The following is a 16,616-nucleotide window of genomic DNA, read 5'->3' on the forward strand; positions in this document are numbered from 1 at the left end:
TGCCAATTTTTAATTTTTTAAGTGATTTTTTTTTTCTTAAAAAAATGTTGGTGATTTTTAAAGTAAACATGACCCCCAAATCCATGGGCCCCTTACACCATGTATTATAGCCAGAAATTGTAAAAACAAAAAAAATATCACTGGATATGTTATACAGAATTCCATAACTTTTCCAAGCCTGGCAATGGCTATTTGCAAATACCCTGACTTTTCCAGGTTTTTCATGACCATATGAACCCTGGTTCATAAATACAATACAGTGCAGGAAAAAAAAAACACACTCATGATCTCATGGAGCTTTTTTGTGGACACCCAAGGCCTGGCGCCAGCCTCAGGTCCATCTGTATGGCGAGCACGGAGCACTTCATGAATATTCATGAGGTGCAATACAACATTGGTCGATTGTCAGACTGTCGCTCTGTCTCATGTGGTAATATTAAATCTCTGAAAGATTTATTACTTATGGGCACTGCAAAGACCTCCTTTTCATTTCCTGACCAAACACACCTGAGAGCACCAGGAGAGAGTGTGTGTATACAGTGAGATGGATACTTGGTGCAATTACCCAGTTATGGCTGCATAATAGAAATGAATATGGTATTTTAGTGGTGGGAATAATTTGGTGAGATGTTTTACACAGACACATTCAATTAGAGTTAAACAAAGCTCAGTTACTCTAAAAACCTGTGTGCCGTTTTGTCTCTGATATGAGCCAAATCAAATTTTATTGCACATAACCTCTGACCTGAATTACAACCTTATTCCTTTTTTTAGACTCTTCTATTCCGAGACGGATCGAGCCAAAAGCAGGTCTGTGAATGCTTTGAATTTCAAGCGCGCTCTAATTAGAATCAACAGACGCACATTATCTGTTCTCTTTTCTTTAGGTGTTGGGAAAAAATGTCTGCAGATGCTCCTTCCATCTTTAAAAGAACAAAGCTAATGATAAATTAATGCCTTCAAACAAGGCAGAAGGAAAGGCTTGTCAAAATATTAGCGCCTTTGACATTTAGCAAGAGTTTCACAGGGGCCTGTTCCCCTCAGGGTGTGTCATCTGTTTTATCATCAACATGTGAAAGAGGCAAAGAGCTGTTAGGATCTTTACTGCAATACTTTGTCTGGAGGAGACAGCTCGTGCCATTATACCTTCAACTGATGTGACTGTCTCCGTCTCGCATGTGATGTACTATATTTCAATCCACTTGGGATACGACGGTGACACTTATTACTTTTTAGAAGACGATTTTTCTGGTATGATATATCCCTATTTGAAAAAGTGACAATACCATTTTCGACAATTGGTGTTTAAATTAGGGCCAAATAGCTTTTTCAGATACTGGATCCTCTCCTCTCGCAGATGTCATTAAGTGGTTTAAAGGACCAGTCAGGCAGTATTTTTTAAATTTAAATATGTCAAATAATGCCATTTTGTCACTGATTTTTTGCATCAGACACCAACACACAATGGCACCCTCTGTGGCGGTATAATACGCAATGGGCTGCAGCAGTTTTTGATGCAGCGGGCAGCTACTGTATTATAAAGAGTGAGAAAGTCCGTATAAAGCTAATGGGAGGGGTGGTGGATGGGTCAAACAAACTCCGGAGTTTCACCTGTGAGCCCGCTGTTTGTGTCCGATATGAAACCAGAAGTCAATGAAGTTATTTTAATAACAACATAGTGTGCTAGTATGTGTAGCATCCTATGCTGTCCCTAAATGTTCAAAACAGACACAAGAGGGTACCTAACGCACTATATTTGACATGTATGTCCACTGACAAGGCGACAGTATTTGACGAGTTGGGATGACAGCATGATAAAAGTACTGCGCTCAGCTGTTTTAGTTAACTACTCAGCTTTTCTTAAAAATAAAACAGTCAACCAAATCACAAGAATAAATGTTGACATTGTATCTTTCTGCAAACCACAGATATGCTACATTTGTATGTTATTATGTGGCAGATATATTAAAACTTTAGGAGTATTTTATGGTTCAACAACACAGAGGAAAACATGTGGTTAGGTTTAAACCCACTTGGTTATAGTGGAGAAAATACCTGCTTTTGGTTTCAATTCCCATCTGAAAGGCAGCAATGTCTCATTAAAAACAAATGTTTTTTTTGTTTTTTGTTGGTCTAGAGCAGTGGTCTGCATCTTTGCAGGCATCTCTCCTTGCCGTCTCGTCATCTACCATCTCCTCCTTTGACATGACAAAGCCAGCTTATATACCACATCACTTTAGAAACGTCTGAAATGTATGAAACAGATATGTGATGTGGTTTGCAGAAATGTTCAATGTCGTCATTTTCTTCTGGCAACTGGGCTGGAAACTATATTCTGTTATTTTTAAAGCTGTATCAGGAGGAACCAACAGAATTGAGGCTCAGTGTCACAGCCAGAGTAGGATTTTAATCTTTTCATGTGATTTGTTGACTGTAAGAAACATATAGAATAATGCCAGCTGAGTCCTTTGAGCTGCTCTGCACTAGATCTTTATCTTGAAACTCCTCTTGAAAACTGATGGATTCAAAAGGTACAACAGAAAGGAGTGTCCCTTCTTCACTAATTGAGACCCTGTAGATTCACCCTATTTACCCAGATATGTATATGGATTCTGGCAGGATATCTGTTTGGCACTCAAAAAGTGGAAAAACTGAAATTAACCCAAAATCTAAAACTTTTTTTTTTTTCACAGGCAGCAGTCTGAGTGCATCATCAAAAGATAGAGGGACTAAAGGTCCAGACAAACTGACATCAAAGAACTAGTGGCAACGAAGGACGACTGCTGGGACACCACGTCCTTTGTGTGTCGGACAAATATATGCACTTGAACACACCGTGAAGATTACAGACAACGCCAATCAAGCATATTCTAGGCCTGTGTGAAAGAAAATAACTCTCAATACAAGCATGGGGACGACAGTCTGTATTCCATCGCTCAAAAAGGGAAACCCGAAGGCCGACAAGACGGACTCAAGATGCTGATTAGCCAGTTAGCACATTAATAACACAACCCGATGCTGAAAGTACAAAGAATATTTACCGTGCACTAGTGATAAATAAAACAATCTGTTTCTGCTAAAGAGCTCAATGGCTTTAAAAATAATCTTACCAAATATGTATTACAAGTGTATTTTGATCTCACGCTTTCTTGACTTTCGTCGTTTGTTTTTTTCCACACTTACGTTTCTCTTCTCATGCACTGAGCCAGGGCCAATAATGCCAACTGTGTGGGACACACAACAAATACTACAATGTACACCGATGGCCCAACATTGACCAACGGCCATCCGTCGTCTTGGTGTGTCAGGACCATAATGTCAAGTTCAATTTGCTGCAACACGTCTATGTGCCATTGTCCAAATTCAGATCCAACGAGTCCTCAGTGTCAAACAATGATTTTTAATTTCCCAAATATGGCTGGGGGATATACTGAATGTACTTAATGTATCACAGCTTGTACCACCTGGAATATATAAAATGACTATATCGCAAACATTGAGTATAAATTGTCAAGTAATTTTTTGAGCCACCAGCAGGAGACACACTTTGGTGTTCGGTTCTCTCACTCTCTCCTATAGACACACACACAGAAAGCAGTGTTTTTGCAGAGCTCCATACCGGGACTATTTAGTCACATTTTGCGATCATGAAGTGCCAGTTACTTGCAAATTCTATTAAAATACGAACTGAAGAGTTATTAGTTTATTTCCTGCTCACTGTGAAGAAATTATCATGTTTAAAGGTGGTATGTTTTAACAGTTAACAGTTTAACTCTCTGCTAACTGCTAGCATCCAGCTATTGATTGGAAACCTTAAGTCCAAAGCAAAAACACCCGCACTTCCAAGATGAGCTCGGTCCTTCAAATTAAAATCACCATGGGCTTTGACAGTACTTTATTTAACTTTATTTTGAGAGTATATTATTAAACTTTATAACAATACATAATCTAACTTTATTATTACAGTACTTTATTTAACTTAATTGTAACAATACTTTATTTATCATAACAGTACTCTAATTTATTTAATTTGATTAAACTTTATTATAACAGTACTTAAATTTAAACGTATTATATGTGAGTAGCTGCTTTATTGTAACTGTAGTTCGCTTTATGATTTTGTAGCTTAGTAGTCTACAGTAGTTAAGAGCAGATTTCAAAATACTGAGATATACCTTGATATATCGCAATATTATTTAAAAACCATATTGCCTAGCCCTATTCTCAAACATGAAGCTGAAATTTGAGACAAACAAGGCGAGCAAGCTTTAGTGTTTAGTATTGACTCATATCTATCAAATGTACTGATTGTGGTTTGGATTTGTATATCGAGTCTTCACAGATCTTCCTTTAGAAAAGTGGACCACAGACGGTTGAGGGGAGAAAAAGCTGTGCTGTGTGAGTGACTTGTTTACGGGAGATTTTAAATCCCTATTTGTCATTTTTAAAACCCATTAAAGACTCTCCTCCTCTAGATGATAATGACAGTTTCTATACATCAGCGCAGAGTGACCACAGCTGCTCACCAGCATAGTAAGAGGGATATTTTTAATAAGATGAAAGGTGGTGATGTGAGATAAAAATACTGACAGCGAGACACAATGCAGCAAGCAAATATGTACGAGCCACAGTCTCCTCATTCATATTCTCTCTCTGCCTTCAACCATTGCTAACATCTCATGGATGATAATGTCTCTGTTTATCATGTCAGGATTGTGTGGCTTGTCTCCAGGAGGACCATGCCAATGTATTGCCTTTGAAGTGTTAATTGGATGCGCCGGAAGCCATCTTTGTTTTTAGATTACAAAAAAATGAGAAAGTGAGTGTGTGCCTCTCTTAGATCACATACACTATTAAAACTTAATGCTAACTTTTCCCTTAAAGTATGATTCTGCATCGCTTCGTCTTCTGCTTTGATAGTTTGAAGCAAACCAATAAAATACTGCAGTCTTTCTCTCCTGTGATGAAATAAAGAGGCTAAAAAAACCCCTAAAATGTAAGACTGAAGAGCTTAAAGCAGGAATATTCAACTTGCTTTGGTTAGGGGCCACTTTTGCAAAATGTCATGAGGCCAGGGTCGCAGCCCCATACATGTTTTTAGGATTTAAGGACAGATTTTAGGCTGTCTCAAGGATTTAAGGACATTTCTTATATTTTAGGACATTTCTAGGAAGTTTCTTTGCTTTTAGGATGTTTCTAGGATTTAGGACATTTTTAGGACATTATACTATTATGTCTATACTATATACTATATACTATATACTATATACTATACTATATTATTTTAGGACAATTCCTACCATTTTCAAACCTTTTTTATAAACAAGCTCTTTTTTAATGCTGCTTTATGCATTCTGGCACCTTATATATACTAAAAGCACAAAAACAATTTGAATCTCTTTTTTTTTATTAGGAATTAGAAAATTGTTGGGGGGTCACTTGGTACCCTACTGGGGGCCAGCTTTGGCCCATGGGCCGTAGTTTGAGTATCACTGGCTAAAGCGAAATGCTCACTGAAGTCTGAAGAAGGGCAGCATTTCTCCAACGATATAACGTTGGTCAGCGTGTCTAAATTCTCATTTGACTTCTCTAATTCAGGTTGACTTTTTCAATAACGGCACTCAGTTAACTCAATCTAGCAACAGACAGCTCGATGAATTGCCCTGTCAGTCACTTGGAGTTTTGCATTCGCTGCTAAACTCGCAATCTGCTCAGCTGTAACACAATTAAGTGGCATCAAATGAAAATCAGTGTTGTTCTGAGTACATTTGCAAGGGACACATAAGGGGGCCCAGTTGGTTTCCAAGTGCAGCAAGGGGATACAAGGAGACAGTGGGAGATTAAAAGGGAGAAGAAATGAGAAAGGGGTGTGTGTGTGTGTGTGTGTGTGTGTGTGTGTGTGTGTGTGTGTGTGTGTGTGTGTGTGTGTGGACAGATGAGAAAAAGATGGTGGAAGAATGAGAACAGCATGCAAAAACAATCTGCATCCCACTCACCTAGAGTGACCTCTGTCTGCATGGGCATGGACAGCGCCGGGTGCTTGACTTCGCAGCTGAACAGGGCGTCGTTATCCAGCTGAGGGTTGAGGGTCCAGGTGAGTCGGGCCTGCACCACCACAGAGCCATCACTCTGGGGGATGTGAGTGTGGCTAAAATAGTAGAGTGGGTCGGTGCTGTGGACCCAGCGGGGGAATTCCCGGCTCACCACAGTCTCTGGGATGACCTCTGTCGCAGGGCTGGGCTCGTAGGCCTGCTGGCCCTGAGTGTGGACGCGCTGAGGGCTCTCCGTGTACAGACGTGGCGCCCGCCCTTCAGGGTCCAGTAGGGAGAGGGAGCGCTGCAGTTTAGTGTCGTCGAGGTCCCTGCTGATGAGGGGCCTGGCTCCTCTAACACCAGCTGCGCCGCCTCCCTGCTCGCTGGAGGATTGGGTGTAGGAGATCACCTCGATCAGCTCGCCATCACGCTTAAAGTACACCTTAGACGGAGCATTGAGTGAAAAGCAGACAGAGAGGAGAAAAAGAGGGAGAGACACATTTTAATTTATTTACAGAAGAAAATAAACAAAGAACAGCATTGTCATAATAACACCTCATAAAGTTGGCAAACACGTTCCTATTTACACATCCAGCAGACACACAGAGACATTTGCATTAATTTGAAGTCCCATTTGTGGCCACCTGGTGAACATAAGTCCAATATTCACTTTTGGCTCTGTTTTAGTCTCTGTCAACTCAGGAAAATATCTGGCTCTTCAGAAGCTAAATGCTCCGCTACGTTCACCAGACCAGCGCTCACTTTGTTTGCCTTTTGGTGCTGGCCAGGTAGTGTATGTTGGATTTAATGGAACTTTTTCTGCCTGCTGCAGCTGGAAAAAGGGACTGATGAAAGCAGTGAGAGTGAGCTGAAACAGTAAAGCTGTAAAGCCAAAACAATGAGCTGAAAGACACAAACATGCTCTTCAGAGCTGGACTGACGCAGTAGGGTGGCAGTTCTCGGAGCTTTGTTAACTAGGAGTGACATCGTTCACATTACACACTTTTTTTTCCCCCAAAACTAATAAAGTGTTGGCTGCTTTAACCCTTTGAAACCATGAGCGACATCACCTTTCTTGTGCTGCTTTCAGATGCCTTTCATTCAAGTATTTAAATATTTAAACCGTGAGCTATTTAGGGAGATTTCTTTCAAAAACCTGGGGAAAAGTGCAGTGAAGAACTTTGTAAGAGATGTTCCACAAATTGCAATTAACTGTTGAATTTAGAAAATGTTTTTAAAAAATCTAGCTGGGTCATTATTCTCTTGATGCTCACTGCCCTCTTCTTGTGTTTTTGAAAGAAATTTGTCAATTTGTTGAGGTTTCAAAGGGTTAAAATAGATTTTTTGAGCCATCTTTTACTTATTTATTGCACATTTTCTACCCTATATTTCTGACTTGTGACTTTTGAAGTACCTGTTTTTCCTAACTATTTTATTATTATGCATGATACCAAGGTAAATTCCTTGTATGTGAAAACCTACTTGGCAATAAACCGGAGCTTCCTCACCATTTCATGAGTCTATTAAAATCTCTGAGTGCCTAATCTCCTGACAGGGAATTCATGCTCCCATACAAGCGTATAACCTCTGGATATTAGCATTGAAATAAGGTTGTATAGTCACAGCCTGTGGTGTTGCTATTTTGGAAAAAGACTCCTTTTTTTATTGAAGAAAAGGAAATTTAATATGCGGCTCTTTTTGGGGACCTTTGGTCATTTGAATTCTATTTGCCAAAGATCAAAGAGTCATTATAGTAAACAGTGCATTTCACGATTGTTTGAGGCTTTTGCGAGGAGACGGTTGAAACATGCTCTGAGATGGTCCACCTCCAGGGCTGATGCCTCGAGTGGGTAAACAGCAATAATGAGTGTAAACAAGTAAGGATAAGGCCAAGGTCCTGAGGAATAACGTTTAAATGATATTTTCACATTCACAAGAAGGAAAGGAATCTATAATCCTTTTGAGCACAATACAGCTTTACAATGTGTGGCCCTTTCTATGAAATCTGATTCATCTTTAAAGCGTCACTACCTTTTTCAGCAATTTGTGAAGTTAAATTCAGACAACTGTTTATTTAACTAGTATAACATTTATAGCGTTCTGTACTTAAAAATGGAGTAGGCACTTTTATTTTGGTGTCATTGAGCATATTGTTATTCAAGGTCTGAGAGAACTGAGAGAGAACTAGACTTCTGCATCCCCTCGTGGCACCGTTTTCAGGCTTTAGGAAAACTCGACCATGACGGTAAACTTTGGCAAATGACGGTAGACTTTGGCGAATGACTGTTCACTGACTGTTCTACAAATGCAGATGAAAGTACACGTCCCCTCCGGTGGTAAAGCTTGATTTAATGGTCGATGATAGCCGATAGCATTAACCAATTTAAAGTTGCAAAGACAGAGAGCTATCTTTTTTTTTTTTTTAAATTTTCACTTCATAAAAAAAGTTGCTGGACTTGTGTATGATGTTGAAAGTCTCAGTCTGATTAAATGTTTGCCAAAGGCATTTAAACAGAGCTTTGTGTTGGAGTTTCTTATGCTCCAAATTCTAAATATTGACAGAAATATTTAAATTTTTATTGTAAAAGCATATTGGTTCCATATATTGATTAAAATTTTTTCTTTTAGATCCCAGAACGTTCAGAAGTGAGGGCAACATTCTCAAAAAAATGTTTAAAATGTTTTCACAAAAATATGTCCTGTAATCTCAATAACATGTTCTGAACTTTACTTTGAAAATGTTCTTCCTCTGTTCTCATGTAACATTTTGGAAAGGTTTTATAAAAAGAACATTTTGTGATCCTCCTTCTCTCAACATCACCAAAACATCCTCAGATTTTTGAGTTCAAACGTTATGTCTTACGTCAGCATTTAACCTTACCGGAACATTATTTGAAATGATAAACATCTTTAAGATTAGAGATTAGAATGCTTTTTTTTAAACATTATTACAAGTTATAGCCAACATTTGCCACTGTTGTGGGAACGTTGCTTGCTTGTTGGGTGCAGTTTTAAATTCTGTAATTTTTTAAAAATTTGTTTCCATATTCCAGACTTCTACCTTTACCAGCTTTAAGGTCACAGTATTTTAAATTATTGGCATACTCAGAATTTAACTGAAGTGTTAAAAAGTGAATGAACTCAAATGAAGAGTTTCATATTAAATGAATGAAGTCTGGTTGATAATTTGTGAGCCTTTTAAGTTTGATTCTATGTAACTTTTATTTCAGCAGCTTAATTTTAGAGCACTGATGAATGGGGGCTGTCTAAGTGGCCCCCTTGTTGCTGAGGTTATGTTTGTGAAGACAGATGCCACATCATTATATTACAAGCTGTGTTGTGCTGCTGGGTTGTATTATAGTATTTATAGCCAACTCTAAAAACTTTCTAATGCCTGCCATCAGAGCAGGCTGGTACACATACACAATGGGCTAAGTGACCTTGCTCAAAGGCGTTCTGCAGTGCTGGTTGTTGTCAGTACCGTGGATTAAAAACAAACAAACACAAAACAACTTAGCATAGTTGTCCTCTAAAACAACCTGATGCTTGTACAAATGAGCATTGAACTGCTCCATGGCCCCATCTACCTGCAATACACCTTTAGTACAGAGGTAGGCTTCCAACAGGCTTTTCTTTTAAACTTTCAGGCAAGTTTTTTTCTTTTCCTCTAAACAGATTTTCTCCTTTCAGGTTGTGACTGTAGAGGTTGATGCACAGCAGTCCCTAGCCATTTCAACGGATTTTGATTAAGTAAAATTAGATATTTCATTAGAGGAAACCACATTTGAGAACTTGGAGTGGATGTTTTTTTTTCCATCCAGTCTATGAAACCTGATAATAAATGGCCCTGGTTGGAGAAACTCTGAAATCTCACATCAGTGCGGTCTGTTTTTAAAAGATGACTAAAGACTATGACTAGAACTTTGGTTTTTAATTAGTGTACACCTACAAGATCTCATTTTAAAAATTAATTAATAAAAAGCTCCTCAAAAGGCTAAGTGAAACTGAGTTTCAGTGCAAAAACGGCCTCTTGTAATGCTTTTTTGAAGGAGGGAATAAAAGTCTAGAGTTTTGCATCTTTTGCAAGTTCTTCCAGTCAGGGGCGTAGCATTAAATTCTGGGCCCTACGTGGGCTCCTACCCTTCCTCTCCTGATCCATGTCTCTCTCACACACCCTTTTGATTTTTTGGAACCCTGATAGTCCTTACTCTGGTAAAGACATGACAGTCGTACATTGGTGCTCCAGCAGCATAAGCAGTCACTCACTCAGTTTTAGCTATGTTTAGAGACAAATTGCCGTGTACGTGCAGAGTAAATCATTTTAAGGAGTGAGAAGTGCCTCTGAGAGCTTTCACTATTTTTTTTATACAAAGTTCAGTCTTTTCACAGATTTCTTTAGCTGGTTTTATTTTAATCATAGCAGGGATTACTTAGAAATTTTAAAAAACAAAACAAAACAAAACAAAACTTTTCATTCCAAGCTTTCCCAGAGCCCCATCTCCACAAAATTACCTGGCTCTTGAACTAATTCTGTTCAGGATTCTAAGAACCATGGTACCATATAGTGAACCAGCCTGTACTTCCACCAGTATCGATCAGAACCATTGTAATCAAGGATGCGCGATCAATGGAGGTTGTTGCACAATTTAAAACAGAATTAAAAATTGTACCAAGTTGCCAAATTGCAAATTGATATTTGTTTTTATCCAAAAAAAAAAGCATGGAACAACAACTATGAGACCACAGCATGTTCCTTTTTTCTGATGACTTCTCACTAAATATTTCTATTTTGAAAAGTGAGGCTGAAAATTGTAAGAATTGACGGTAAAATTAGGCAGTGCTGATCAGATATAAGCCAAGATTCTGTTACTGCTCTTCTTTTTTCTCCCCCAAAATGTTTTCAAAAACATTTTTTTACTTAGTGTTCAACCGCAGGCTGGCTGCCATTGTGTCAGATGGACTAGTTTGAATCACGGCACCTACCAGCAGGAGCATTTACTGGTCTTGTGTGGTGCAGTGCATTCTGGTAGTTGTAGGTTTTCTACCTTAAGGGCAAAATTGTTCTTTTTTTCTGCGTTTTCTCTAGTCATGTAGCATCAATTCATGCTACAAGAGTATTTGTGTCTTTCTGCTGTATAGTTATATGATAAGACCATAACAAATATTTGTTTCTGGATAAGAAGCTAGATGCTTCAGTACAGAACAGGAAACCAATTCTTGCTCTGACTGTGGAGAGCAGCATGTTGTTGTGTGTTTGAAAAGAGAGTGAACTGTTGAGCCAGATACCTGGGTATTTATAGGAGTTGATAAATTCGAGTTCTGACCCATCCGGGGATGAGATTTGGAGGGGGCAGGTGAAGTAAGGAAAGTCCCAGTTGAAGAAATACATTTTGTTTTATGAATGTTTAGGAGAAGGTAAAGGTTTGAGATTATGGTTGATCCATAAAAACAAACATTACTTCTTCACATATGGCATTTATTTTTACATCTATGGAATCCACTTGTGAATCTTCAGCAGTAGGCATTGTTTTAAATGAATGGACTAATGCAAATGTATGGATTATTGAGCATATAAGATTAATTTTGGAATGAGATCCACAGTTTAGGACATTAGCCTCTGTTGAATTTTACTATGGGGGAGCATTCAGTAGCCAGAAGCCTTTATGTGTGTTTACCTAACGTTCTCTGTAGAGTCAGAGCTTAAAATCTAATAGCACAATGGGAAGTAGAAACATCAACCCCAGATCCACAGTGACCCCATTACATCTGCTGCTAACTCCTACAGCTACTCGACAACTTGCAACGAGAAGAAGCTTCTTCACTGTGTATTAAAACACCTCATTAATTATCACAGCAGGTGGAGGGAGAGCAGCATGGATTAGAACGATACATGCACCTGTTCTGTAGCTTTTGTTGGACAAAATGGTGTGGGTACACAATAACACCTGTGTTGGCTATGAAGCTGTATAACAGGGAATTATTATATGGATTCATTCTGTGAGTCGAAATAACAGATTTGTTTCTATAAACACTGACGGAGAAGTTGATTTAAACTCATAAAAGAGATGTTCATTAAACATGAACATGGCTTGAAGCCGTGTGTTGCGTGTGCTCCGATGGACTCTGTGATAATACCTTTATTGAGGCATGACCTCCAGCAAAATATCAAGCAGTTTTTCTATTCATAATGATCCCACCATGAACTGAGTATGTTCCTCGGTCACCTGTCTGCTCGAGGTATCCGAAAAGGAATCAATTAATGTTTCATCAAAGACATGAATGAACGAGATATGTAGCTGCAGGGAGAAAGTGAAGTGTTATTTCTGAGTCATTATCCTGCAGATCTGCTTCTTCTCATTTCCCCAGCCAGATCACATACAGTATATGGATATGAAGATACTGCAGACAGATATAAATAGATATATACAGAAATTATTAGGGCTTGAGTGAATTCGTATTATTTTGCAAATGTCTTGTTAAGTGTCAGTCCGCATTATATTTTGTGACCTTGTCTTCCTCTTTTACAAGGCATTTTTATTATGTTAAACACATGTCGTTCTCATTTTTGGGACTTTTTCCCTTGACATATTGCACATTTTCACAACATTTGTGACCATTCGCAATGTAGGTAGCAACTACCAAAAGGACACAAGTGAATCATGTTAAATTAAATGCCAATTAGCAAAATGTGTTCACTTTAAAAATTTTTTGTCATATTTGCTGAAACTTTCATTTCAGCCGCACAGAAGTACAAGGAACAGACGATCCATTGTGGCTGAGGAAAAACAACCAATTGAAGCTGAGTCACTGATCAAATATGAATCAAGATTCTGTTACTGCATTACCTATTTATTGCCTTAAAATGCCTACAGACACATACCTTAGTGTACTGTTTAGCTGTAAAATTAGACACTTTTGTCACTTTTTTAAATCTCTCGTGGTGTGCTCACTAACATAATATGTAATCAAAACATCACACCTCCCCACCCATTCCACGTCTTTCCAGCTCTGCGTTTACACAGACCGCATTTCGGTGCATTCACTATATCCTTTCCTGGCTCAGAAGTGAGACAACTTTGTCCCCACTTTCCGCAACTGGATGTCATACAAACAATGGCAAGGCGGCACAATGGCGTAGTGCTACCACCTTGAACAGGCAGTGTAAAAGTGGTTTTAAAATATGATTACTGAATGATTTCTGAAAACATCTGAGGCAAAAAACAGGCAATGCAGATTTATAGTTGATCAGTTTTCAGTAATTTAGTGACTGACAGCTGCATTAGAGTCTCTTTTGCTCTGATTGGTTGTATTAGTTTTTGCAAATGTCATTAGAAACACTAAAAGAAGGCAGAGAAATGGGGATTTTTGTTCACAGACTATCCGCACTGTCAGGATATGCTGACAGTTTCATCAAATATTACCAAAACAGGCAGCCATGTTACAAATATTCTTATTTTACAGCTAAACAGTACACTAACATGTTTTTGAGGCAATAAATAGGCAATGGAGTAACAAAATCTTGATTCATATTTGATCAGCTCTGCATAGTTTGACTGAAGTTCATGAGCAGTGACTGACGTGATTGACAGCTGCGTGAGAGTCTCCTTGACTCTGATTGGTTGTTTTTTTTCCAGCTGCAGTGAATTATTGCAAATGTCGTTAGAAGTAAAAGAAGGAGGTGGAACATGATCTCTGCCTCAAGTTCAACTGACGTTTTCAGAAAATATGACAAAAAGTTACCAAATTCAACTTCAACACAGTGTCGACAGTTATTGACCATTGTTAAAAGTTAGTTAAATATGAAAAATGTTTGGCTAAAAACTTTTCAGACACTACGTAAATGCCTGACAAATCGTGACTTGGGATCAAACCGACGCGTCTGAGTGGAATGCAACTCTGCAAGGCCACAGTTTGACATCTTCCAAAAATGCTCAAATGTGTTTTTAAATTATTTTTCTGGCATTTCTGAATGTAGCTCACAGCAGCTAGACAAGAGAAAAGAGAGAGACACGTGTCAGAGGTCCGCTGCCAGATGACACGCCATTTGCCCGGACAAAATGAGTCACCAGGACCCGCTTGTAAACATGAATACGAATCAATCCACAATTCATCTTAAAATCTGAGCACATTTAAGAAGACATCTGTCATCACGGTAAACTTGGTCCGTGTTCCTTTGAGCTAATTTGCTAAAATCTCATTCCCTACATTTCCTTGTTTGACAAGCAGAGATAACAGAGAACGCATCACTTCTTTCAGTCCGTTCAAATGGGAGAGCAAACACTGATTAAGTTTCTACAAGTGATTATAAAGCTGCCAAAATAACATAGAGGATGTCTCTCACTGTGATACATGTGTCTCCAATAAATGGCTGCATATCACAAAGTGACATGGGCACTTTTGTCGGGTGCTGCTTTAGAAGAGTCGCCTTTCATGTGATTATCCTGCATCCATTGTGTGTTGAAAACTCTTTCTTATGTTGTACAATAAAGTAAAACGCTTATTGAACAGCACGTTGTCACAAACATGTCTTTTCCTGGAAGATGGCTACGTTTGAAACTTCCTAATATGTCCTCACAGGAAATGGTAAAATGTGCATCTTTAGTTTAGTCAGCATGCAGTTTAATGTGCAAATTATTCTCTTTAATCAACACACTGGCTTGTTAGGTAATACATTTTACTGCTGTAGGACTTGGAAAGAAGTGCTTGCTCTCATGTAAAAGGGGATTTTTGAGTGTTTTTGGCATTGCTGTTGTATTGTTCTTTCAGACAGTGTTACAGCACGGAATAAAGTGATTATCAATCACGCCTCTGTTATAAATCCCCAAATACTTCATAGTCCAATATGTGCAGACAATGAAACCAGACACAAACCACTTACTTCATTCTGAAATGAATTAGCACAGAAAAAAGCGAGATGTAATTCTGAGCAGTAGCCCATACACAATGCCATGGCAGTGGTAGAAATTAAGCCGGGATGGCATGAGAAGGGTTTTGCATTTTTTCCCTGTGAATAGGCAGTGATGAAAGCACCTGCACTCTGCACAGTGCCAAGCCGCCCCCATCTCACCAACATCTCAAATCCGAGTCCTGTTTGAGAATGTAACAATCACGCATTGGTCCATATACACCTTTATGTTGCGGCAATTAATCACGGTTGTGTCAAAAGGACAAGGCGATAATTTTCATGGTGACAGAATGATTCAGTGAGAGAGCAGAAGCGAGAGAAAAAGGCAAGAGAAAGAGGGTAGAAGCAGAGAGAGAGAAGGATCCTGGCCATGACTTAATCAGCTTTCCTTCTTGTTATTAACTGTCATTATCTTTCTTCTTTTCAATCAGTGCTCGCTTGTGCTCTGAGCATGTTCTAATGAGTGGCACTGGGAAGCTATTATTGATATGTCACCAGCTTGCTTCAGTGACATCAGATGGCGACAGATCTTGAAACATAATACCAGACACTTTTACCACATGCAGTGCATTATATTCAGCTCCCTCAGAGCAGCACTGGGGGAATTTGGCATGTTGGGTGTCTCCGAAAAGAGCTGGGAAGTGACAGCTCTTGAAAAAATATGAACTTCAATAAGCAGAATTCATATCATGATGCAAGACATGTAAGCTGCACGATCATGTGAAATATGGTGAATCTACTGTATATTACAGCCAGCTATAGAAATAATACAAAGTACACTGTCAAAGGGGAGAAAAGGGCTGGTTTTCACACTTTGCACTTTCATTTGAATCTCTCAAAATCTGCATCCTTAACAGATTCCCTTTCAATCTGCAAGAGAAGTCTAAAGTGTCAGGTAGGAAAGGAGTGACTTTACTCTCCTTCAGCTTATGCTGTTCAAAAGATATGGACCGTAAAATATGTCTTATGCACTTGTGACAACAATCTGCACCAGGGGATTGGTTGTCATAAACTGTGGGTTTAGTTATGTGGTTATCTCTGTGTTATTTTAATGGGGAATAAGAAATAAGAAATGGAAGCAATCTTTACAGTGACTTTAAAGTCAAAGTAAATTCAGTCACTTCTCTCTCTCTCAAAAAAAATAATTATAATAATTTATAGGACTTTTAAAGAGCTTTATAACTAATCAAAGACTCTTTACATGAAATGCAAAAGGAAAACAAATACAAAACACAAAATAATCACTTATATATATAACAAGTTCACGCTTACCTGAAACAAAAGAACAAATACAAATCTAAAGAAAATAATACAAAGACAAAATTAAAAATAGAAAATTAAAAAAAAAAAATACTAAAATTAGAAAATACTTTTTGAAAACATGAAAAGGCTGAGAAATGTGTAGTACTGAAATACGGAGTTAGACCATTAAAAATGCTTTTCACCAATTCTGTTTTGGGTGGACCTAAAAGCCTGTTCGATGATACTGAAGCCATCCTTAATATAATTCCTCCCCCACGCTTTAAAAATGTAGAACGAGCTGCTATGAAGCAAAAGACTCTTGTTTGCAGCTAACTCAGTGGCACAAAGATCACAAGCATCCACAACTGGGATTTTTTGCTAGCAACAACACTATAAATTACATGCTGTAGCGTAGCTAGTAAAAAAAAGGCTAATCT

The 16,616-nt window shown here is 38.5% G+C and overlaps 1 protein-coding gene across 2 annotated transcripts in view; it reads right to left on the reverse strand.

Moving 5' to 3' along the window:
- igsf21a (immunoglobin superfamily, member 21a) overlaps positions 1–16,616 on the reverse strand; it is a 263,595-nt gene that overhangs the window by 23,803 nt on the left and 223,176 nt on the right. For both annotated transcript variants that reach the window (XM_042497548.2, XM_042497540.2), the window contains exon 6: positions 5,997–6,474. In XM_042497548.2, the coding sequence (XP_042353482.1) occupies positions 5,997–6,474 (478 nt within the window). The remainder of the gene's footprint in view (positions 1–5,996; positions 6,475–16,616) is intronic.

The sequence above is a fragment of the Plectropomus leopardus genome, chromosome 2 (assembly GCF_026936395.1).
Source record: "Plectropomus leopardus strain MGB_pleo_1.0 chromosome 2, ASM2693639v1, whole genome shotgun sequence".
NCBI classification, from domain to species: domain Eukaryota; kingdom Metazoa; phylum Chordata; class Actinopteri; order Perciformes; family Serranidae; genus Plectropomus; species Plectropomus leopardus.